This window comes from Prionailurus viverrinus, chromosome A2 (assembly GCF_022837055.1).
Source record: "Prionailurus viverrinus isolate Anna chromosome A2, UM_Priviv_1.0, whole genome shotgun sequence".
NCBI classification, from domain to species: Eukaryota; Metazoa; Chordata; class Mammalia; order Carnivora; family Felidae; genus Prionailurus; species Prionailurus viverrinus.
Window position 1 is genome coordinate 167,222,910 of NC_062562.1, and position 25,208 is coordinate 167,248,117.

At 50.6% G+C, this 25,208-nt stretch overlaps 1 protein-coding gene across 4 annotated transcripts in view; it reads left to right on the top strand.

The window, feature by feature from the left end:
* Positions 1–25,208, top strand: part of RBM33 (RNA binding motif protein 33) — a 140,501-nt gene that overhangs the window by 67,676 nt on the left and 47,617 nt on the right. For all 4 annotated transcript variants that reach the window (XM_047850882.1, XM_047850883.1, XM_047850884.1 and 1 more), the window contains exons 8-9: positions 2,062–2,341; positions 8,322–8,380. In XM_047850882.1, coding sequence (XP_047706838.1) covers positions 2,062–2,341; positions 8,322–8,380 — 339 coding nt within the window. The remainder of the gene's footprint in view (positions 1–2,061; positions 2,342–8,321; positions 8,381–25,208) is intronic.

Consider the following 25,208-nt stretch of genomic DNA (forward strand, 5'->3'; position numbering starts at 1 on the left):
GAAGCTCTGTGCTCGCGTCTCCTGGTCACAGTGATGTGAAGTTTCCGTGTCCTGGGAAGACCAGGGCTGTCGGGGATGAACTTGAGCTCGCTCCCACCTGCGACCACGAGCGCTTTTGACCCCGCTCACTCTCGCACCCCAGAGCGGTCTGTCTGGACTCTGGTGGGAAGAATGAGTCAAAGGCTTGCTCGTGGCTTTGTGTCAGTCCGTCTCCTCCTAGGTCGGTCCCTTGCCGCCTGGACTCCGCTCTCCTCACTTCCTGACTGTGCTCTCAGAGTCACTGCTCCCCTGCGCCTCCTGGCTGCTGTGCCCTGGCGCCTTGGGTGTCCGCGGCGAGCTCCTCCTCAGGGAGGAGCGCCTGAGGCTTGCGCTGTGCTCTCTCTCCTCCCCCCTTCAGCTGTCCTCTCGTCCGCCCTCCTTCTGGTCAGAGCTCTTGCTGGGCGGCGGCGTCCTTCCTGCCACCTGCCCTCGCTGTGCGCACCTGCGTCTCCCAAGCCCTCGCCTCCGGCGCGCTCGGAGCCCCTCCGTGCGCTTCCTGGCTCTGCCCCGTGCCCCTCCACGTGGGCGCCTCCCAGGCCCCCCGCTCCGCTCGATGAGAGCACGCCATTTCCTTCGCACCCCTTCACGCTCTCGAGTGAAGAAGGAGCCAGCACGGTGCCCGTCCTCCGTTCAGTTCAGATCTGACTCATGAGCCTCTGTCAGCGTGCTCCTCGTGGGGATTCCCTGGTGGCTTGGATCCCTACTCACAGTGCAGGGGTGTGCCCAGCACCCGGCGGCGTGAGGCCCGAGAGGGAGCACTCCTGGATGCCGGGAGCGCGGAGAGCTGAGGACCCAGGCTAGCACTGGAATGTCTCTCTCTGGAAGAGTCCTCCCTGAGACCAAGGCCATATACGCTCTGGTTTCCGAATCCTCGTCGTTCCTCTGAAATGTGTCTTCCCTACTGCTCGCCAGACCCTGGACTTTTCTTGCACTCAGCTCCGGCCGTGGCCTGCTGAGCGGTCCGCCTGCTCCGTCCCACGTCCGTCCCACGTCCACCACGTCCCCATCCGTAATTCCCCATCCTGCACGTGGCGTGTGCCGCCATGCGTGTGGAGCTGGAGTTCACGGCCTCCACGGTGTGCGGCATGGCGGCCCGGTGCTCACAGGCAGGACGCGTGGACTCCGCTTGTCGGACCCCACTTCCGGCTCTGCTGCTCACCAGCTGCTTTGGAAGAGCACAGTGACGGGGACCCACTTGATGGCGACGTCGGGCATCGGCCGCTTACTTCATGTACCGACCTTTCGGTAGGCGCCGGAGACACGGGGTCGGCCCGGCGCTCGGCGGCCACGGCCGTGGTCGCTGGTTTCCTCCTCTCGTGACTGTCGGATGGAATCACCCCGAGACGCTTGACTGCCTCGAGAGTCTGTTTTCACACCCCGGCCTTCCCCCGTCTTGGGTGTGCGTGGCTGCGGCCGCCCTGGTCTCCTGAGTTTCCCAGCAGGCGTGTCTGCGCCGCTGCTGCTTCCGGGTTGTTCCTTGAGTCCCCTGCCTGGTGCCCCTCTTTCCCTCCTTCCTTTCTGGTGCAGGTGCCACCTTCTCAGCTCTCTCCCACCCCGCAGGGGAGTCAGGCTCTCGCTAGGCCTGTGTCCTCCCCGAGGACAGCCCTCGTTTCTAGCTCGGTGTCTCACGCCCGACTTAATTCTTCACTCTCCGGGGACAGCGGCCGCATGGCCGCGGGGTCCGAGGGCGGCTAGGGCTCTGTGTGCCGCGCGGTGCTCGCCTCCGGGCAGCGTCAGTGGCTGCACCGAAAGTTGTTCTTTTGGAATCCACGAGAGTCCCTTTGAGGCCGCCGCCGCCGCCCTCCGCGTGCCCGGGACGGATTCCCGTTGCGAGCGGCCCCCTCCCTGGGCCCGGGCAGCACAGCGCGGCCCTGCTGCTTCCTACACGCCGTTAGCCGGGAAGCGCTGTGAGCCGTGGCTCTCACGCTGGGGTCCGCGCAGATCTATAGGGCAGTAGCCTTTTTCTGCTTCTCTTCCAAACGTTGATTGCCGTGCATTTGTCTTCTTTGTGGTGGTTTTCAGACGCACTCTCCAAGATTGATCCCCCCTGCGCAGCCTCAGCCGCCACCGCCGCCGCCGCCCCAGCAGCAGCCCATCAGGAGCCTGTTCCAGCAGCAGCCGCTGCAGCCCCTGCTGCCCCTGCAGCACCCGCAGCACGCCCCGTCTCCCCAGGGGGCGCACGTGCCACCCCAGATGGAGGCCCCGCGCCTGATGATCACCCCTCCTCCGGTGACCCCGCAGCAGCCCAAGAACATCCACATAAACCCCCACTTCAAGGGGGCGGTGGTGACGCCCGTGCAAGGTATGTGTCTCCCCCGCCCTGGTGACGTCGCGGGGTGCCGCGGCCGAGTCGTTCTCGCCGGTGGGTATGCGAGGACCAGCCGGCTTCTTCGGTCTGTTCCCCGCCCGCTCGGGCACGTGCCAGCTTGGCGGGCCAGACTCATTTGCTGAAACGTCTGTACCTCTTACTTTATGACTTAGCGGAAAGCCCCGGGCGGCCTCTGAATTTCCGGGGCGGCAGAGGTAGCTGTGGGAACGCCGGAGTTGGTGTTTCTCATCATTTCCCCGGTGGGAACGTCTGCGTGGCGAGCGCCCTGCTCCGCGTCCCTCAGGCGTTATTTTGAAGTGCCTCGCCTCAAGTGTTACTGTCGCGGACACGTGTCCTGAGGCTAGGAAGCTACTTTTGAGCCGGTGACGCGGAGCCTGCCTTCACGCATCTGTTCCGCACACTCCGTCTCTGACATCTGAGATCTATCGCTGAGAGAAGCCGAGGAGGCTTTGTGCGGCTGTGATCTTGCTTTCCGGCAGACAGGGACACGAAGTAAGCAGTAAACCTAACGGCAGGAACATTAAACGTGGCGTGGCAGAGGACAGAGGTGGAGCGGAGCCAGGGCCTGGGGTGGGCTGCGGCTTTAGCTGGGGTCACGCGGGTAGGTTCGTCACAGAGCTGAGTTGAAGGAGGTCGGGGAGCCCGTGATGTCCCTGTTTCAGGGTAGGCTATTCCAGGCAGAGGGACGAGTGAGAATCCGGGATGAGGCCAAGCCTCGTGTGTGGAATTAACCCAAAAGAGACGGCCTGCCGCAAGTGGACTGGTGACAGCAGAGAAGACACGCGGGGCCCCGGTCATGTGAGACCCCGGGCCGTTCTGAGGGCCTCGGCTTCGCCTCTGAGCAGTAGGGGCTGTGACCAGGGGTTTGAGTGGAGGAGGACAGGGCCCCGCTTTCTGTTACGAGAGGACCATTGTCGCTGCTCCGTAGGGAGAGCGCGGCAGGGTGGCGAGGGGGGAGGAGGCGACCACACTAACCCAGGTCACAGGTGACAGGGGCTCGGACGGGGCGCCGGCACGATGGTGGAGCGCAGTCACGTGCCGGATGTGATGCAGGTCAGGGCTGGTGGCACGCGGGGAGGGACCGCACGGCTGTGAGAAAGGAGGCAGAAATGGTGCCCAGGGGGTCTGAGAATCAGAGGGATGGATCGGCCATCACCCGCGACAGGGAAGGACTAAAGTCCTGCTGTGGACGTGTGAAATGTTCCGTGCCAGAGTGAGAGTCCAGACCAGGGCCCGAGGCTCCAAGTATGTCGTTGGCCCATAGGTCGATTGGAGCCTGCGTCCAGTGAGAGGCCCAGAGGAGGGGTGTCTGACCTGGGGTTTGCAGAGGGCGGGGAGGAGGGAGCCGAAGGTCATGGAGGACGAGCCTCAGAGGAGAGTGGCCAATGGGGGCTGGCGGAAGGGGCCCTGCCGGCGGAGCAGGTGGGGGGGGCAGATGGGGATCGCGGGCTGGCGACTGTGTTCAGCGGAGGGGTCGGGGGGGGGCTTGAGAGGGTGGTCGTGGGGAGACGGGGAAGGTGCGCGCGCACCTCGCCTAGGTGGGGGCACAGGCAGGGGAGGGCGTCTCTTGGACGCCTCTGAAGGTGTTTTGCTAAAACAGAAGTTGGACGGTAACTGGTAGGAGGAAGTGGGCTGGAGAGAAGGTGTTTTCTTTTAAGATGGGAAAGCCAGCAGCTTGTTGAGAAGGAGAAGAGTTGTCGATGCAGGTGAGAGGGACTCGTCCCGGCCGGGACCCAGTGCCCAGAGGCAGGGCCGTGGTGGGGGTGGGGCTGGGGGGGGGGCGTGCAGGGGTGTGGGGGGCGGAGCGGTGGAGGGGTCTTGGAGCTCTTCCCTGACGTGGGCGGGCTGGAAGGAGCGAAGAGCCACGAGGTGGGGGTGAGGGAACGTCGCAGGTCTGAGGCGGGGAGAGGAGACGTGGAGTCCCCCTCCAGGGGAGTAGAGGAGTGGATGTGCGGGGCGTGGCAGGTAGGGGTGCCGAGTGGTAGGCTGGGCGGTCGTGAGCCCGGAGTCAGGCCGCAGCGTGGTGGGGTGGCGTGGACACAGTGTCGCGTTCGCTGGAGTCGCGGTGTCGACAGCAGTAGAGGGTGGCGTTGCGCGTAACGAGTGAAGGGAGGTGGAGTCACTGTCTGGGACGCGGGAGGGGCTGTGTAGGGACTGCGGGAAAGTGGGTCACTGACCGTGACCGGGCCTTGGATGTGGCCGCAGTGAGGTGGAGGGACCGCAGTCAGGGACCCAAGAGGCAGGGTGCAGGAAGCACAGCCTCTGCCAAGACGAAGGAGCGGGCCGGTGCCTTCGTGGTGGGATGGGAGCTGAGCTCCGGGACACAGGAGCCCGACAGCAGCGGGTGTGGCGTGTGACTCCCCTGATGACGTGAGCTCCCACGCCGGGCTCCGAAACAGCACTGACGGCCGCAAAGGACCCCGCCCTCCCGAGGGAGGAAGGTGGCCCGTCCCTGGGAGCGTTCTGCTTCCCTTTGAGCGACAGCAGGGAGGGCTGAGGCCACCGTGCGTTCTGCTGACACTGAGCTTGGAATCCCAGAGTTCCAGAAGTTGGGGAAAGAAGCCCAAGATAGGACTTGATGTGTGGGAGGAGGCCAGCGGCCTGGAGGTGTCTGAGACTGTGCTGTGCCCTTGGAGCGACATCGGTGTTAGTGACGGGGGCAGGCTGGCCTAGGGCATGGGGTCCGCGTTATGGGAGACTGCTCTTGTTTCATACGCCAGGGAGGCAGAGTCCAAGCCCGTCCCTGACCCCCAACCGACCCTCTGCCCGCCCCCACCTTATATTGGGATCTCTTGGCGGCCTCCGCCCGCGTTCTGCGCCCTCAAGGCACTGAAGCCCGGTGGCCCCCGTGCCTAGCGCGCCGCCCGCGGCTCCTCTGGCAGCTGTGCCCGTGGGAAGGGGGAGGACGGCTCAGTAACAGAGCCCTTCCCACAGCAGCTTCCCAAGACAGGCAGCTGCCGTCGGTCTGATTTGTCGGAACGGTTCTCCTGAGGTCGCATCCGTTTTCGTGTATTTCCTCGTGTACGCTGAGCGCAGACCTGGCAGTTGGCAAGGTGCACAGATTCTCTTCAGCCTGATAAAAATCACTAGTGTGAGACGTGCAGACTGGGAAGCTCTAAGGAAACCCCAAGGTGTCTTCAGGTAGGAAAGTCGCAGGCCTCGCACCGCACGGCTCCTGATTCGGCAGATAGGAGGTCAGCTTTCTGACAGTAGTTTTTCAGCGCTCAGAACCAGCCGAAGAGTTTCCACGCGAAGCTGGGTGCCATAGAGCCGGCGTTCCTTCTCTTGAACGCACCTTCGATCCTGAGATACGCCCGCGTGGGGAGAGAGCAGAGACTGCTAGCTTGGCGTACCCGCAGAACACCATCGAAGAATGGTCCGTTCAGTGTGAGCGAGTGAGCTTAAGTAGAAACCACGGCTCTTCCCGGAGGGCAAGGCCGTCCGCTGTGCGTGTGACGTAGACTAGCCCTGTGTTCACGGAGACTTAGGCCGTTGGAAGGCACGTGAGAAAGTGACAGCGTAAGCACATCTTTTCCTCATGGTGCATATTCTCAAGGGTGAGGGGTGTTCCACCATATTATAATTAACCAGTTTTGATGGAAATTTAACTTGTTTTCCAGCCTTTACCCTATTAAAAACTGTTGTAATGAATCGAAAACTCAACCAGTTTAGTCAATAGAAAGAAAAAGGTTAAATATCAAATATTCCAAGTTCAAGGTTCTGCTAGCAGTGCAGGTTCTCAGTTATCTTGTGCTCATGGTGCAGAGGAAGGCAGCTGGTGGAAGTGACTGTCTGCTTTTGAGCCCCGGGGGACCACGGAGCTCCTGAGGGACACTTGGCAAACCAAGGCCTTCTCTCCACGCTGGGTTTCTGATCACGTGTTCTCAGATGTGCTCCTCTGTTAACTTTTATTCTTTTTCCCTTCTTTCTTTTTTGTTGCTTTTTACCGTTTACTAAAAAGAAAAAAAAAAGGCCGACTAAAAAGAAGGCTTCTGTGTAAGGAATCTGTTAATTATAATCAGATTTCTCCCCAGAGATCGTTAAAGAGACTTAAATTTTTTAATCTTTTCACTGTATTGTAGGCATCTGGGTATCCGATAGGAATTGATGTTTAAATCCGAAGTTTAAAAATAAGTGGCACATAGGCTTGAAAGCCTGGGTACTTTGTATTTGGCACTTAATTTTAGAACCGTTGTCTTTATGTTGTTTAATACGTAGTTTCTTCTTCACTTTCATTATAATCTTTTGAGGTCAGAGATACTCTAATTGTTTCTTCCTCCATTTCATAGTCTAATATTTTGCCCTAGATAAACCGATTTATCCCCCAGTGCCTTGTAGGAGGCCGTATCGAGTTGGGGGCTGCATCCTATTTTACGTAAAGTCTCTCAAATTGACCTCCTCTCATTTTGAAGTTTTGACTCATTGGATTAGGCTTTCAAGGAGCAGAAGGACTTGAGCCATTTTGCATTTTATTGAAGTAAGTTTCTTTCTGTCACACACAATATAAATATAGATATATTTATTTTCGAGAGAGATTGAGAGTGAGCAAGCAGGGGAGGGGCCTAGGGAGAGGGAGACAGAGGATCTGAAGCAGGCTCCAGGCTTCGTGCTGACAGCACAGAGCCTGATGTGGGGCTTGAACCCATGAACCGCGAGATCATGACCTGAGCCGAAGTCGGACGCTTAGTCGACTGAGCCACCCAGGTGACCCCACACTATTACTTTAAATTGGACCTGTGGAAGTATGACCCTCATCATAAGTCTTAATATATAGAGTTCTTGAGTATTTATAGTGAATAAAATTGATCTTAGCGTTCCAATTCTAAAGTCATCGGAAAAGTGTATTTCTCATGTACCAGACGTTTCTTAAACTAAAAATATGGTATGTGATGTTACTGTTACTACCATTATTTTCTCTGTGTCCTCATGTAGCCAGTTGTTCCGTGTGCGTGTCTGTGGTCTGTCCTCTTATAAAGACACCAGTCATACTGGATCCAGGCCCACCCACATGACCTCGTTTTCCCTTAATCCCCTCTTTAAAGGCCCCTTGCCCAGACGCGGTCCCGTTTGGAGGTACTAGGGTCGGAGACTTTGGCATATGCATTTGGGGAGGGGGGCACAACTCAGCCCATGACACCTGACAGCCTGAGAGCTTACTAGATGTATGTGGCTGCACATTTTAATGAAAAATGCAGCACGCTACCCTGTAGCAGTCCCTGCTCGGGCGGTGTTTCTTTTTTCCCCCTTCAAAATCAAGTCCAGTGTAACATACCTTTTAAATAGTGTAAACATATCTGATTTAGCCCCAGGGTATAACACGTGGCTTCTTCCCTTTTATAAAATGTCTGTTTGAGAATTATGTGATTTCATGTTCTTCTGGTAGATCTGTTGGAGTGTTCTGCTTGTTTAAAAACACAAACCAAAAACAAACAAAATCTTGGCATAGGAGATTGTTTAATAGATTGTTCTTTGTAACAGTACCATGGGTATGTGTGTTTTCCTTTCTCTGCCTCCCTCCTCTCCCTCCCTCCCTCCCTCCCTCTTTTTCATGATTCTAGAGGATTTAGATTTGAATTTGTATTTGATTGGAGTCAGAAAATGTAATTGGATTAGATAGTCTGGATAACTTGGATATGGATGTGAAACACAAAAGCCGTTTTTTATTTTAGAGGAGTAATCTCTTCTCTCATTGCAAAACATTTTAATTCTAAATAGAAATTCCCTGTTGAAATTGAAGCTTCTGCGTATGCTGTTGTACGGGGACAAGCGTCCTGCTTTCTCTTTCCCTTTTATGGGCTTGTAAAACACTAAGCACTTAGCTTGAGTGTAAACTTCGTATGTTACATGTAATTGACGCATGATGCATGTTTGATACTAGACTTGGCGCATTTCTTTTTTGGTGGGTTTGCTTGTGAAGTGAACCATGTTTGTAACAAAAGGTGTTTTTCCACAGTGCCCTTGCTGCCAGTTCCCAGCCAGCCGAGACCTGCCGTGGGGCCGCAGAGATTCCCTGTGAGTAGCAGCTGCTCCTCCTGGTCTGAGGGGGTGAGCATGCGTTTACTAAGAGATACTAACGCAGCAAATACAGGTGGTTCCAACCAAAATAAGGGTCGAGGTTTGTAAATACTGACAATGGTTTTTGTAGTGGGAAATGTTTGTTAACAGCTTACACGCCAATGGATTTCTGAGAATGGAATTAACTTGGTTGAACTGTAAAATTGTTGAATTAGGATCATCATGCAATGCTTTTCATGTTAAAGAGTATGCATTTTGATTTCATTATTGCCTTGTGTTCAGTGAGAAAGGGCCTTGAGTGTGTGTGTGCACACATACACGTGCATGCACACACGTGTGAAGTTGTGTACGTGTGGGCACGTGTGTGAGATTCTAGGGAGCACTCATGAGAACTCTGCTTGTTTGAAAAAAAAACCCAAATCTCAAAAGTCTTCATGAACTATTGGCTTTATATTTTAAAATGAAGGTTTTTCTCTTTCAACTTTCTTTAAAAGAACACACACATTCTCCCACTCCACGCTCTGCAGTGTGCTTTCTTTGCTTATCCTAACCAGAAGAATAACGTCCATTAAATAATGTATCTGTTTAAGTAAATTGTTCTGTCTGAGTTTTGGATTAGAGTTGTCGTTAGTTCTTGGTTTCATTAAATCAAGGAAGGTATGTTCTTTGTAAAACCAATGTCGAAGAAAAATGGACTGGACCATAAAATTTTAATATCGTTTGTGTGTAAAACAGATGTAGTTTTGTTGAGACTATATCGGATTTTCAGGAAATATCTAAAAGATGTATTTGACTCTACCTTTGATACTTAAGTAGATAGCATGTTTATAGAAGGCACTTAACAGAAAGGTTTTAATGAAGGTTCTAGGTGTATAGGCAGATAATGATTCAAAAATACAATCAGTAGTTAAAATTCAGAGTATTTTTTAGAAACCTCTTTGATTTGTAGTTTTTTATGAATTATGGCATGGTTTCTATAACTGATTCTTACTGGTTTTATTCCCTTATATTAACTAATTTTTCCTTTAAGTGACTCATAACGTTCTAAAAGCTAGTTAAAAACAGCAATATTGTATGTAATTGATATTTTTATAAAAATGTGTTTACTAATATAAAATTAGAATAATTGCAGTTTTCATCTACTTGTATTTTTCTTTAAAAAAATTTTTTTTTTTTAATGTTTCTATTTATTTTTGAGACAGAGAGAGACAGAGCATGAGCAAGGGTGGGGCAGAGAGAGGGGGAGACACAGAATCCGAAGCGGGCTCCAGGCTCTGAGCTGTCAGCACAGAGCCCGACGTGGGGCTCGAACCCACAAACCGTGAGATCATGACCTGAGCCGAAGTCGGACGCTTAACTGACTGAGCCACCCAGGCGCTCCTTGTATTTTTCAATTGTGCAAATGTGATTGTATCCTCTCCTAGAAGAAGCAAAGTGCATGATACTGGAGGATATTATAAGCGGATAATAGGAGACAGTTTCTATGTAAATTGAACTTATTAATTTATTTTTTAAAGATTTTATTTCTAAGTAATCTCTAAACACAACATGGGGCTTGGACCTACAACCACCAGATCAAGAGTCACAAGCTCCACTGACTGAGCCGGCTGGGCACCCTGAAACTGAATGTATATATATATATAGTACTCTGAGGGTCACGAGTACTGTTACAGGGCGCTGAGGGTAGTGAGTACTGTTGAATTGCTTTTGGAAAAGTTTCTGCAACATGTCAGTTTTGTTTTGTTACTGTTTTTGAGGTGGAAAGTATGTATGGGCTATAGGAAATAGTTGGGTACAGATTAGTCATGTGTATGATATGAGAGGAGAGATTTTTCTTTAGCTCAGTTATTTATTGTTATTTAGCGTGTGTTGTGTCTTTCTTTAAGCCCCAAATGCTAGATCTTAAGCTGAATTTACGGTGAACTTATGGTCTTGTTTCTGTAATCAATCTTCCTTAGGGAAAGTAATCAGATGTGGAATCTGTTTTTAAAAAATACACTTGAGGTGGGGTGCCTGATTTGCCCAGTCGTTGGAGCGTGTGACTTGATCTCAGTGTTGTGAGTTTGAACCCCATGTTGGGTGTAGAAATTACTTAAAAATTAAAAAAAAAATCAGAAATATACTAGAGGCAGTATGTTTTTAAAAGTTCATTAAAATATTAGGAATGGAGACCAACTCTGGGCCATCTGCTGTTTTTTTACGTACACCAGATCTTTTTTGAATAAATTTTTTTTTTTCCTTTTCTACTACTGGACTAAACTTGGTTGCTGTCTGTGTAAATGTAGTTTTGTGAACATGTGAGTTTCTCCTTTATGCCTCGCGCCTCTGCCTAGTGCTTAGTCCCAAACCATAAACCAGATCAGCATAGCGATATAAGCCAGTTGTGACCAGAGTAAAATTCTGCAATCAGTGGGGATAGTGTTGCTGTGTTCTAACAGAGCCCCTGGGAGATTTCCTAGTGGTGGTGGTGGTGTGCCCTGGGGGCTGTCCTATTAACTTTTGCTAAACTGAATTTTACTTTGTAAAATGACACTCTTCCTGCCTCCTGCCTTCTCCTCTCCACCCCCCCACCCCCCTGTTGGTATAACATTCGCATTAGGAAACCTGACTTCAGAATCCTCATGGAGTCTCTCTGAATCATAGACTTCCTTGGCACACAAAAAAGATCTGAATCACAGAAATCTGAGCTAAGTGAAGTTCCCTGTAGTCTTATAACTCAGTATAGGATTGCCGTGTCACTCGTTCAGTCACTCTGCATCCCCACTTTCCGTGAACAAGGCCCAGGGCTCGGCCAGTTCTCCTGGGCACAGGAGGAGTAGGACTCCGTGCAGAAGTTGATCTGCAGACATGGGTCGGGTTGTCCTGAAACACGAGCGAGCGGTATGAAGCTGTCAACAGGAGCGCCACCTGTCCTGGGGACAGTGGGGGTTCATTAGAGGAGCTTAGGCTGGGGAGAGACGAGATTACAGTGAACTTCCCTTTGCTCAGTACATTTCTGTGATTCAGATCTTTTTGTGTGCCGAGGAAGTCTACTGATTCAGGTAATGATGAACCCTACATAAAATGAGTTGTGTAGAGAGGCGCTGTGTTATTTAATTTTTTACTTGTTTTCATTGATACATAATGTGCATTATATCATGCTCATTTAAGTATATAAGTATATAGGAATTAAGCTCTACTTGATGGACTAAAGAGTAAAAAAGGCAGTCAGTAGAAGTACCACTAGATTTCCAAGTTTTAATTTTTTTTAATGTTTTGTTTTATTTTATTTGTGAGGGGGTGGGGCAGAGCACCGGCAGAGGAGGAGGGGCAGAGAGAGAGGGAGACGCAGAATCCGAAGGAGGCTCCAGGTGACAGCTCAGAGCTTGACGCAGGGCTTCAATGAACCCGTGAACCCTGAGATCATGACCTGAGCCGAAGTCGGGTGGACAGTTAACCGACTGAGCCACCCAGGCACCCCTAGATTTCCAAGTTTTAAAGGAGTTAGTATCCAGTTAGTATTAATGCTGAGGTATTCCTTCTCTTCCCCAACAGTGGCAAGCTTTACTTTCTTAAAAGTCCATTTTGTTTGACAATTTTATGAAACCTTGAGAAATTCTTAATTTAGAACTAGTATGCCTACAAATTGTATTAAGTGATAATACCTTGAATTTTTAATTAAAAAAATCAGAACTCTAGACAGCCTAATATTAAACCTATTTTTCATAGGATTCGTTAAAATTATTTTTAAAAACTAAAATCTTAGGCCAAAATATGGTATTCTTAGCTGTGCTTGATTTAGTAGCAAAACTAATATCTTTATGTCCTGTTGATGAATTTTATTTAGGGAATTTAAACAGTTTTTAAAGCAAAGATTTGAATGTCAAAGTAACAAATATCGTAAGAAAAGCTTCCCTATGTTTGATCTTTTTGGAAAATACCGTTTTAGCTCTTGACATCGAGGTGCCTTTCTGTGGTCGTGTCCGTCTTGGTGTCTCGATGGGCTGCCTCCCCCCCCCCCCCCCCAGCCCCCACCCGCGGTTCCCTCATTTATGGAACTCGGTGATGTGCTTTGTAATTTAGGTTTCCACCTAAGAATCAGATCCGTGTATTTAATTTTAGCCACGGACACAGCTGTTAGTGCTGCGTTCTAGAACATTTCTTGTCCCAAACTTTAATTCCCAGACTGTTTTCTTTTTTCCGGTCGGTCTTCTGAACCTTTGTTTGAAATGTAAACATAACTCGGTCGGCAGCGTCATCAGAGAACGAATTCTCTTCGTCCTCATTTTTGTCCCGCGATGTGACTCTACCACGTGTAAAACGCGTCTCGGCCGTCGGAGCAGTGGCCACTCACAGGAGCTGATGGGCACAGGAGCCGCCGCTGGCCGTCCCTCCCTCCGCCCCAGCTCTCGTGCTCCGTCCGGTCTTGCCGCCCAGCCGCCTACCGTCCGTCTCCTCTCGTGAAGCATTTTCACTCGTGTGAAGGCTCGAGTGTTGCCCCACAGACGGTCCTGGTTTCCTTTCGTGGTGTTGGTGGGGCGGTGGGGTCGGGACGCTGGTGCACCGCCCTGCGGGTGAGCGCCTGTCTTTGTGTCTGTGAGTTCTGTGCTCGTTTTCAAAGGCTCTTTTACTTGTTAGTCTGATTGGTGTCTCTTTCCACGAAGGCTGACGTTTTTGTCACTGATGGAAAGTTTGGAGTATTTCTTGGCCCGTAACTATATTGTCCAGTTACGTATTTATCCTCGAAGTGATGTTTATTGTTTTTAATGTTTGCCCACTTAGAAAAGTAACACTAGAATGTCGGTTGATAATCTTTTAAAGTGTCGCTTTGAGATTTGGCTGACCTAATTTGTTTTAGGTGTCCGTGCAATTGCTGTTTTTAAGCGTATGGCTAACCCCCGAGTGACGCACGTTGTAAAGATTCTTGACCGAGGGGGTTTTAAACACCTATTCAGTCATTGATTCTGAATCGATGTACTGGGGGAATGCTGGTATTTCAGGGTAGCCACTTCAATACCAAGTGCTTTGGCTGCTGAATAATTTTTCAGGGACTCTAGTTTGAATTAAAACTAAATATTATGTTTAAAAAAAAGACTGCTGATGAGTTTCAAGTAGTCTTCTGAGCAATCACGTTCGTTTTTAGGTTTTGATTTCCATCTGTGCTTACTGTGCAGTGACAGTGCCGTGCAGGTAGGTCCCAGGGAGCTCTGTGCCCGTGGAGCACGCGTGTGGTATCAGGTGCTGCTGATTGACAACGTCCTGGATGTGTTTTATATGGCATTTCATGCAAATCATGTTTGATGAGACTGCTGCCTCCAATTCCATTTCTCTCTGATTAGAGCCCTTGCAGATGTGAATCTAGACTTTATTCCAGTCTTTCTTTTGAACCCCTAACTGTTTTTACAACTTGCCTGCAATGCCGTGTAATTATTAGCACTTAAGATCGGGAAGGAATGATGGGCATTTTCTCTTATCAGATCTATGAGTAGTAGCAGGCGAGTGTGGGATGAGAGCCTTCCAGCTGTCAAATGTCGTCAGGCTCGCAAGGAGAGAATGCAGTTTAAAATGCAGGTGACATAATACCCAACATCCTCCGTTTGCTGGTGGGTTTCTGATTAATCGTGATTACCATACATTATCATACCATCAAATTTAATCATATCAATGAATTCCCATCTGCAGCAGTAGGAGGAACAGCTAAACACCACGGTAACAGCCATGAAGTATGGCGGCGATGAGATCCTGCACCCCGTCGACTCGCTGTCCTGCCGGCATGCGCTGCGTGCTGGGCAGAGAGAGGGTGGGTGGGGTCCGCACAGAGAGACCTCAGAGACCTGGGAGCACTTGCTCAAGTCATAGGAAGTGGGTTTCTCGTACAGTTAAGTGAGCCAGTAAGCCACATTGTGAAAGCGTTTGCTACACGGTTTTGTTGAGTTTTCGGCCAAGTTAAAACCGTCCACGTTGAAATGAAAACCTTTCCCACACCCTTTCATAAATAGTAGACTTAAACGGAGTGCGGTTTGCCAGTCTGTAAAGTGGTAATGTGGCCAATGTGTTGTTGACAAGAACACAAATTTTCAGTCTTAGAACCTCCTACGTGTGCCAAGAAAATCTTTATGGCCTGTTTTTATCGACGTGTCCTACAAAGCACACCGGTTTTTATTTTAAATATTTGTTTTCCCTGAGTCTTTGAAGACCTATAGTTCTGTTGAAATGCATTTGTTTAAATGTTCATTTATTTTGAGAGCGAGAGCTTATGCATACATAAGTGGGGGAGGGGCAGAGAGAGAGGGATAGAGGGTCCCAAGCAGGCCCCGTGCTGTCAGCGCAGAGCCCGATGCGGGGCTTGAACTCGCAACCGTGAGATTGTGACCCGAGCTGAGATCGAGTCGGATGCTTAACTGACTGAGCCACCCAGGTGCTCCAGTTGTTGAAATGCATTTTTAAGATACACTTTGAAAGAGGCCCTATTTTATTATAAAGGACCTGAAAGCATTTCTTCCCAAAAGTTAGAGTTTTAAAAAATTTTTACAGTTTAGTGCTTTTCCTTTTGATGGGCAAGCTGGTGAGTTTTTGTAAGTGCATTCAGTTGTGTGCTCACCACAGTTGAGAGAGAGAGAGATCTGAGAGAGAGCGCAGTCCTGCCGCTCAGAGGGCTTCCTCGCGCTGCCCCTTCTGTGGTCACGCCTTTCCCCGCCGAGCCCCCTGGCAACCGCCACGTTCTCTTTCATTGAAATCATGTCCTGTGAGTGGACTCCTGTGGGATGTTTGCTTTGAGTCTGGCTGCTTTCCCTCGCCACAGTGCTCTTGAGATTGCACCTGTAAGGGATTTGTCTTTTTTAATTGGTAGGTATTATTCCACTGAATGGATGTACCACAGTCTGTTTATCCCTTCGACATTTGGATTATTGCTAGTCTCTGGCTCTCACGAAGAGAGTTCGTATAAACGTTTGTGTCTGGTGTTTTGTGTGAACATGGTTGTCATTCCCTGGTGGGAGATGGGAGTGATGGCCCGCATGGGAGGTGCGCTCGCGGAGGAGGACTTGCGCCCAGACCGCATTTGCAGTTGGCAGAGCTGATGCTGCTCTTCTGCTTTTTAACTCACTTTTTTTTTCCCTATTTTTTTTTTTTTTTACATTTATTCATTTTTGAGAGACAGAGACAGAACACAAGCAGGAGAGGGGCAGATAGAGAGGGAGACACAGAATCTGAAGCAGGCTCCAGGCTCCGAACTGTCAGCACAGAGCCTGACGCGGGGCTCGAACTCACGAACCGTGAGATCATGACCTGAGCTGAAGTCAGACACTCAGTCAGCAGAGCCACCCAGGCGCCCCGACTTTTTTTTTTGAGTGAGGAAACACATCTCCCTGGAGCACGTGCTGTTGAAGTTCATTGGGAAATAAAAAAAAGAAATTACTGAGTGATTACTGTGTTCCAGATTTTGCTCAGAGCTTGTGTTCAACAACCATAGGGAGGTATCCTTTTCTCCGCTTTACAGATGGGGGAACTGAGTCTTTTTGGGCACAAGAAGTGGGGTGGCAACCAAGGCAGTCGGAGTCTCAGTCGTGGTGTGCCTGTCCCTTCCTCGCAAAATACTAAAACGCATGTCAGTAAACTGGATAAAAATGATTGGATCTGCTAAAGTGGATCCGAGCTGTATTTAAGATGCGAGTGTCACGACACTGCTGTGGGAGAGCAGGCACTGTGCTTGCGTGGGGTGTTTGGGAAGAACGGGAGGGGCAAGGGACAGGGATAAAGTTATGGCTTTCCAACGTATGACTAAGGTGAGTACACAGTCTCTAGTCTGTTCATCAGAAGCAGTACTTTGTACTGAGTTAAAGGTGTCCTGGTTTGTCGTGCATGCTCTGCTTTCTCTGCTGGAGCCAGCACGCTGTCTTCATGTGTTCAAGTCCACGTGGGGAGCAGTGCTGACCCTGGGCACACGCTTCTTCAGATGTTTAGAAAGCACCTCTAAACACAAAAACGCCTCTTAAGAAAATGAATGTAGGTATTAAACGAGGCACAACCTGAAAGAAGAAAGATCTGTGGAAAGCACTGAGGTAAGAGGATTAATATTGTGATAGAGGGTATAATTTTAATTATGCGAGGGGTCACTAGTGGTCTGTATTCTCTGCGTTTGACCCACATTGAATGAGAATTAGCTGAGAGTTGTTCTTAAGCGTCTGTTGGTTTCTTATATGGTTCTTTGCATTTTAAGTGAGCTTGATAAATGAAAACATGCTGCAAAGGAAGGTTGTAATTCATTGAAAGATTCATGAAGTTTCAATGACATTGTTAAGGTATTTAATTAGTCTTATTAAAATATACTGACTGACCCTGTTAGGGAAGCTGATAAGTCCTACAATAGCTGTTAGAACCTCTTTCTTTTCCGCATTATACGATTAACTTTGGGCTAAGCAATTTATGCAGAGTGCTCTTTTTTTTTTTTTTTTTTTTTTTTTTTTTGTGGTTGAAGTTGTCAGTCCTTCTTGAGTAGGATTAACACAGATAACATCATGTAATTAACAAGAGATGCGGAACATGCCAGAGTGCAGTTTGTGTAAGAATTCTATGAGAAAGAATGATAATGTTTTACCTGAGACTCTTAAAGGGATAGAAAGAAAAGCAAAATAGAGCAATTAGCCGAGAGGATTAAGGTAGCCTTTTCTTTCAAAAGGCAGGAGAATTAGTGCTGAAAGTTCTGTTAAGTGAGGTGTTCGCAGCTCACTAACAGTCTTAAAATAATTGTGCATTTGGTGGAGGGAATTGGTAATTTATTATCCTTTATACCCGTGAAACGCTACAAGTTCTTCAATGAATGCTCGCATCAGGAGAGCCTCTGAGGTGGTGAATGCCACACTGGAGCCGTGGCTTGCTGAAGACACGCTGGTCCCAGCGGCAGTGTGTGACAGCAGAAAGAGCACTTTATAATAAAAGCGAGAATCTGAAAATGTGCATTTTCGTCCTGAGCTGTGTGGGGGCAGTGTAACTTGGGCCAGTCCGCTTCTAGCTCCGTAAACCTGAGTGTCCTCACCCCTTAAAGGAAAAGTTACTTGTTCTGCCCGTTTCCTGGCACCGTGTTTGCAGAAGATACGATGTTGACTTGGTGAGTCAGGATGCGAATGAGGCTGCACATAACAAAATTCTTTGAACAATGACTTAAACCAAGTGGCGTGTTTTTGCGTAAAAATGAACAAGTTCTGGGTTGGGATAGCAGTTCTGTGGTGTTATCAGGGACCTATGTTTTTCCTACTCAAATCGCAGGCCAAAAGAGGAGGAGGGAGGGACAAAAGGTGCGTGCCCGCCGAGGCAGCCCCCAGTGAGCCTCCCGAGAGCCCCCGGCCCACTGTGACAAGTTCAGGGTTTTAGGTGGGCAGTGTTGCCCCTGTATCACTTAGGAAGAAGTGAGAATCTAAAGTAGGTAGGCAATTAGCAATCTTTTCCATGTGGCTCAAACTTATGGCCAGAATTTAAGTTGTGTCAGTGTAGGGAAAGGAAGTGCCATCCACGTTCAAAATGGAATCAAAACCAGTGAGGAAAATGGCATTGTGAGCTTGAAGATGCCTGCTGGTTGTTAAATTTCTGTTTCGGAAAGCCAGTACTGATAACAGTCAGAAGATTTTACGATCTTAAAGCGGTAAAGTTTTAAACTTCACGTAAGCATTCAGGCCCTCAGGTTCTGTTACCCGTTGAGGCAAGTGGAGGGGAGGAGAGGCCCACGTGTCTTCCCCAGATGGTTTCGCCCTTGTGTCCACCAGGATCTGGTCTCTCCAGAGAAGTAACCGTTGTCACTGTGGTTTACTTCATGGACCAGCCGTGGACTTTCTTTTTGAATAATCTGTCTTGCAGTGTCTGCTCCTTTTCTCTAATCTTCCTGCCATCTGGCCCTCACGCAGGCTTTGGCATCTCGGAGGTGGGCTGCTTTCTGGTAGGGTCTGATGCAGGTACCGGTAAAGCTCTCTCTTCCCCGTGCCGGCCTCCTTCAGCCGCACCGCTCAGCGTGTGCTCCTGGTGTCTTTCGGCCCGCACGTGGCCTGCCGTAGTCGGTCATCCCTGGCACTCGCTGCCCTCCACCTGGCTGCCCTAGCTTATCACACCTTGCAGGTGTCACCTATGGTTTCAAGGTTACACCTGCAAAAACCCTCTGTTTCCATTCTTACTCTTTTGGACAAACTGCCAAAGCCAGAAATTTCCCTTGCTTGCTCATCTTGAGTCAGCTCTTCCTTCTGCATTGTAGATAGCATCTCTGGTCCTGCTTCCTTTATCAATTTCTCATAGGCTGGTCAGATAAGAACTGCTAATTTCTTTTACCTGTTCAGGCAGCCATGGAATTTCCTTGGCTGTCTGACTTTAGACTTGATTTAGTATTTATTGGTTTTCTTGACTTCCAAAGCACTCACACACTCTCTCACACAATTACATGTACATACGTGATAATAAAACACCGAGACAGACCAAGGGAAGTGAAGTTACTCCCCGCCGTTTCCTGTTCATCATGAGCACAGTGGGTGAGTGGATGTGCTGTGGGGGGGCCGGTGACCCGGGAGTCAGTCCGGGCTTTGCCACTTTCTAACCTTGGACTGTGCGCGAGATACTTAAATGCTCGGGATTTCTGTCAGCAGACCCTGTGCCTCGTCACGCGTTACAGGGAGCCAATGAGAAGGTAGAGGAGCTCTGTGAGTCAGCTGGCGGCAGTAGTGTGGGCTGGAGCCTTGGGCCAGCGGGAGCAGAGCCCAAGATGGGGGTTTGGGTGCCGGGGACGCCAGGTAGGAAGGGGGCGGGACTGGGCTGCGGTGTGCTTTCAGGGAAAGGCTCTTGCCCTGGCCTGACCCTGAAGGGGAGGGCTCTGGAGCAGAAGCCCTACCTCCGAGTCGTCTGCCCTGGGGCAGAGGGCCGTGGGCTGCACAGGCAGGCCTGGAGGGACAGCGCCCATCGGCCAGGACAGCAACGGCTGGGGCCCGTGGCACCCGCACATAAAAGGTCCTGGTGGCGGCCCCAGAGCGTCCGGCACAGGAGGACCGGCTGGGGTGGGTGACGGACTGAGCGGTCCCGAGCCCTCGGTGGCTCGGCGCTGCAGAGTTCACTTCTCACTCCCCTTGCCCCCGGGGCTGCCTCCTCTGGGCCCCGCAAGACCCCCTCGTCAGGTGGGGAGAGGGCGAACCGGTAGTTACTCCTGTGTAACTGGCCGGGTCTGGGACCGGCCTGCTTCACTTCCGGTCACGTGCCGTTTGCTGAACCTCGGTCACGCTGCCAGCCTCACTGCCTTGCAGGACTGACTGTGAAATGTAGTCTGACTGGTGCTCGGGAACATGTGGGCACGGACGTTGGGCATCAGCGGTCTGTCCTCATTGGGGCGGGAGGTGGCTCATGTTTATATAAAGCCAAACACCATCATAACTACGGGGTTAGGTTTCATGTTTCACTAGCATCCATGGTCCTGCAACATTACCAAGATAATAAGATAATTACACTCACTTTTTCTTACTGATTTCTGTCCTTCTCTTCAGAGCTTAGGCAGATTTGGGATATGGACCTAGCCACACCTCAAGTTCTGGACAACGTCATTTATTTTTATAGTATATAGTCTTTGGTTTGCATTGTTTATATTTTACAAATGAATTTGGATTTTTTCCTATCCGCATTTTGCTTCTACACTCGCCTCTGCCGTGTCTTGCTGTTCCATGAGCATTTCCTGCTTACGTACAGTTCCGACTTGTTGATCTGTTTACTTTGGGATGGACCCTGGAAAAATGCCTTGTTGTCGTGTGTGTGGTGCGCGATTGTTGCTAAGTGCTACTTTGCAATAATGAAACGCAAAAACGAGCAGAAGCGAAGCAGGACCCCCCCCCCCCCCCCCCCCGCCCATCTTACTCCGGTCATCCTGTGCCCGTGTGGTTTATAGATGTGTCCTGCATCTTACAGGTGTGTGACTCCTCAGTTGGGTCCAGAGCCAAGAAGAAAACAGGCCTGGGCTGTGCTCCTTAGCAGCAATGTTGGAAGTGCATCCCACAAACTGCCCATCGAGTGTCCATCCTTCAGAGAACAAGTGTACTCTCTAAACATTGGGGGGCGGTTGCAGGTCGGAGAACAGTCCGTGCTCATCCCACGCTCCCTGTCTGGTCCACACCTCGGCAATGCAAGTTGAGATGATTTTTGTCCTACACTTAAGTCAGAGGACCGGGTTCTGTTGATGTTGGCTTCTCTTTGGTCCCGGTGCGCTCTGTTCTCAGTCTGCTCAGCCCAGAGCCTCGGCTCACTGCCCACGGTCCAGCTTGGTCTGTTCCAACCTCCATCACGCCCTTCCTAGCGTTCGGCCATCCACTGTCTGTGGGCTTCGTGGGCAGTCAGGGCTTAACCCCCGTGGTATTTTAGTTTGTTCTTAAATTGTTTTTTAATGTTTATTTTTGAGAGAGACAGAGCGTGAGCAGGGGAGGGGCAGAGAGGAGAGGGAGGGAGACACAGAATCTGAAGCAGGCTCCAGGCTCCGAGCTGTCAGCACAGAGCCCGACGCGGGGGGCACGAACCCACGGACCGCAGGATCATGACCTGCGCCAAAGTTGGATGCTCGACCGACTGAGCCACTCAGGCGCCCCTATTTCATTTGTTTTTAAATGTTTATCTTCAGAGAGAGAGGCCCACGCAGGCTCCACACCATCAGCACGGAGCCTGATACTAGGCTTGATCCCATAACCGTGAGATCATGACCTGAGCTGAAATCCAGAGTCGGACGCTCAACCCACTGAGCCACTTAGGCGGCCCAGCCCGCTGTAGCATTTTAGATGAGCACGTGGGGCTGGATTCCCTTGCTGGCTGGAATAGGCAGTCGATTCATTTATTAAATATCCGTCAGCGTCTCTGTACCAGGCTCTCTGCCGAGTGGGAAAACACATAGGTGAATATGACGGACCGTGGTCTCGCCCCTCACCGGCCCGCCGGCTGAAGCAGGGAGGAGGGGAGCGGGTTTGCGGCCGGAGGTGGAGTGGCCAGGATGTGGTGACGCCTCATCTGTGAAGGCTTCCGCTGAGACTCTGGGGTGAGAGTGCAGGAAGGGGGCCTGTGCTGCTCTGTCTTGCAGGATATAAGGAGCCCTGTCACTTGTCAGCAGCTCTGTGTTACGTTTACAGAGTGGAGTGCTGTCTACAAAAATGTCATGTAAAAGTGACAACAGTGGCAAGCACTGTGAACTTTTGTTATTTGCTGGGTACTGTCGTAAGGACTTCACGTTCTTTCATCTTCTCCCATGAGAAACGGGCACCGTCGGTATCCCTGCCTTCTGCAGGTGAGAAGACGGAGCCCTGAGAGGCCTGCTAGGTGGTGGGAGGGCTGGAGGGCGCAGTAGGGAGCCCGACCCGCCGGCACTGCCCTCCGCCCGGCCGGCCTCTATTAGTTAGCGCCTTTCCGAGAGAGACCAGCTGGAAGGTGGACTAAAGGTCTGGCTCAGTACGACTGATGAAGAAAGAATCTGGGGGGCCTCGTTCGATATCGCCAACATTTGAGCGCCCGTGTCTGTCGGAGGTTACGCCGCAAGCACGTGGCTAATTGGTGGAAGAAAAGGTCTGGGAAGAGATGTTCTTCACGATATTAAGATTCCAAAGGGGCAAGACGTAGGATTCCGCTGTATTTTCAGTTTAATACCACAAGTGTCTTAGAATATGAACATTTAAAATAATCTCCCAGGAACGTACCTAGTTCTCAGGCAGCTTGAAATTTTTATTGAAAACTAAGCACATCAGTTTCTCTTTGAGTTCATTCTCGTGATTCAGTCACTTTCCTTTTACAAATGGACGAAGGGGGTTGAGAATACTTTGCCCATCTCAACTCGTGGCAAAGTCAAAATCGCGGGTTAGCAGACCTTCCGCGCGTATAACGGGGGGGTGGGGTTCGCCATTCTGCTTTTCCAGTTACGTTTTGCCTTATCTGTAATGAGAAAAGCTGTCCTCTGGAGGACTTGAAATGAACTCTCTAACGGAAGGAGGAGAGGCTGTGCAGAGCCGCGTTGGGCTGCCGCATGTGCGGCACTGCTGGGAGCCGCTGCAGCAGCGGGGGACAGCCGTGGGGCAGTAAGACACAGTCATGGAATTTATTGCTTGTGACTGGTTTCCGAAGAAACCGAGTGCTTTCCAGCTGTCAGGAAGCCTGGCATGATGTGAGCCCAGTGAGAAAAGTGGCAGTAAGTATCAGGGCTTCGCAAACGAAGTAACGGAGACAGCCACGTTTGTGGGACAGAAAAGTCAGGAACCTCTCTCCTCTTCTCCTGGTTGTGAGTAAAATCAGGATGGAAGGCGAGGAGACGTGGTCGCTGGTCTCCACGCAGCCGGGTGAGGGACGCCAGCTTCAGAAGCAGTCCCCCGAGGCTTCCTCCTGTATCTGGGCCGCGTCCGGCCTTCGAGGAGTGGATGACGCAGAAGTAGACGCTGGGGGACCGGGTCCTGCTGGGATGGGGTGGCAGTGGGCTTGCCTGATGTAGGAGAGGGCAGTGCTCTCTGGGAGAGGTTCCGAACACTGGCCAGCTGAGACTTGGCTTTACCCGTGCTGGGACTGGTGACACAGTTCTGAGCTCAGAGAAAGTTCTCACAGTGAGTGCCGCTGCTTTCCAGCTATGAACTCAGCACAGGACTCAGGGCTAAGGGGAAGGAGCCCCAGAGGACGCCCCGCTTTCTCAGAAAGTACACTGTATTCTTTCTGTCCTTTCTGACAGTGTCTCCCTGTGTCTGTGCTTTTTTGGTCAGCTTGTTAACCTAGGAGTGACTGACACAGCCAGTGAGTTAGGGGCCCAGATGTTTGCTGACCTTAGTTCAGGATGAAAGCCTGTCAACGATTAGTGGTGTAATACTTCCAACCTTGGTTATAATTTAGCACGCTCTTCCTTTTTTTTTTTTTTTTTTTTTAATTTTGTTAATGTTTATTTATTTTTGAGAGAGAGAGAGAGAATGTGTATGAGCAGGGGAGGGGCGGAGAGGGAGGGAGACACAGGATCCGAAGCAGGCTCCAGGCTCTGAGCTGTACGCACAGAGCCCGACGTGGGGCTGGATCTCACAAGCTGTGAGATCATGACCTGAGCTGAAGTTGGACACTTAACTGACTGAGGCACCTAGGCACCCTATTCCTCTTTTATTTCTGGTTTTGTTTGAGTCCTTTCTGCCTTCTTTTATTTTTCCTTACGAGTCTGGCTAAAGGTTTATTAAGGTTGTTGGTTTTTTTCAAAGAACCAGCTCCTGATTTCATCGATCTCTTCTATTTTTTTTTTTTAGTTTCTATTTCATTTATTTCTGATCTAATCTTCATTATTAACTTCCTTCTATTTAAATTGTTTTTTAAACCTTTATTCACCTTTGAGAGACAGAGCATGAGCATGAGCAGAGAGGGAGGGAGACACAGGATCCAAAGCAGGCTCCAGGCTCTGAGCTGTCGGCACAGAGCCCTACACGGGGCTCGAACTCATGAGCTGTGAGATCGTGACTTGAGCCAAAGTTGGACGCTTAACAGCTGAGCCACCCAGGACCCCTGTTCCTCTTTTTTAAATGAAAAATGTGACAAATGTCGTGTTAGAGCGAAAATTAGCAGCAAGCACGTCATTCCTACTGGAATATTCGGTGTAGATGAAGGGGAACGGAAGCGGATCGGACGCAAGGGACCGCAAGGAGCATGGCAGGGGGCGCGGATTGGGAGTCCGTGTGCGCCCAGGGTAGGAGACACCTTAACTGATGGGAGGTACGGAGAACGGGGATGTGAGGGTGGAGGGAGGGGAGACAAAGGTGGCGGAGGCCCCTGGGCAGTGGGAGCTGCAGAGCAGGAGCAGGTGAGAAACTGCTGAGGGACGTTGATAGGCCAGTCACAGTTAAATCCGCACCTTCGGCCATCCCAGCTCTCATCTAGCAATAGTCAGTGGTCTGTGGAGCCCGGGGGGCAGGGGTCCCTCCACGGGCCGCGCACGGGACCGGCAGCTGGCGAGAGAGTGAAGTAGGGCAGGAGAGAACCAAGTTTCTACACCGAGGGTAGCTTACAGGAGAAGCCTTTCCGTAGAGATTTTGCACTTTGGCGGAGACAGAAGCATAGAGTGAGCGTTTTCCATAGAGATGGATCAAATACGAGACATGGAAGTTTGTGTATAATGGGATGGTTTCCAGAACTCAGAAATCTGAGTTGGCCGTAGGCTGTCATTTCCATATCTAAGTCCAGGGAAAATACGGTCTTTAAAATCCCCAGCTCTAGTCATTTTGATAAGATTTGTGTCGTGGGTTGAAACTTCCTCTACTTCATTTTCGTTGTGTTATGAATAAAATGAATCCTGTGGGAGTTTTTAACTTGTTTTTCTTGAGTATTGAAATCTCTGATTAAAAAAAAAATACAACAGAACGGTGTCACCATGGGCACCACAGTGTCCCGAGTTTCCGTCGCCTTGGCTGTGAAATGGGACGCACACTGCCACTGTGCTGTGCTTTCGTGAGCTCCAGTGGTCAGGGGCTCTGCAGAGCCCGGTGTGCGGTATGGAAGCCACAGGGGACGAAGGTGGCCGGTGGGCTCAGGGCCCAGGGCCCAGGGCCCAGGGCCCATTGGTCCTTCCTCTGAAGTAGACGTTCATACAGTATCGATGCTTGACTGGCTCACATTGGCTTTACCAAGGTGGCTTATTTAAGTCCGTGTGAATCCCTGCAGTTGGTAGTCATGGCGTGGGGGGGGGGGGGGGGAGCGGTGTCTTTAATGCTGGCTCACAGACGCAGGGGCTGAGCATCTGGGTAAGTAGCACGACATGTCTCCCACAGTGGTTGGCAGCAGACGAGACCTTAGCCTCGGTTCACACCCGGCCCTGGGCTTTGACTCCCTTCTCCAGCCTCCTGACCTGGCT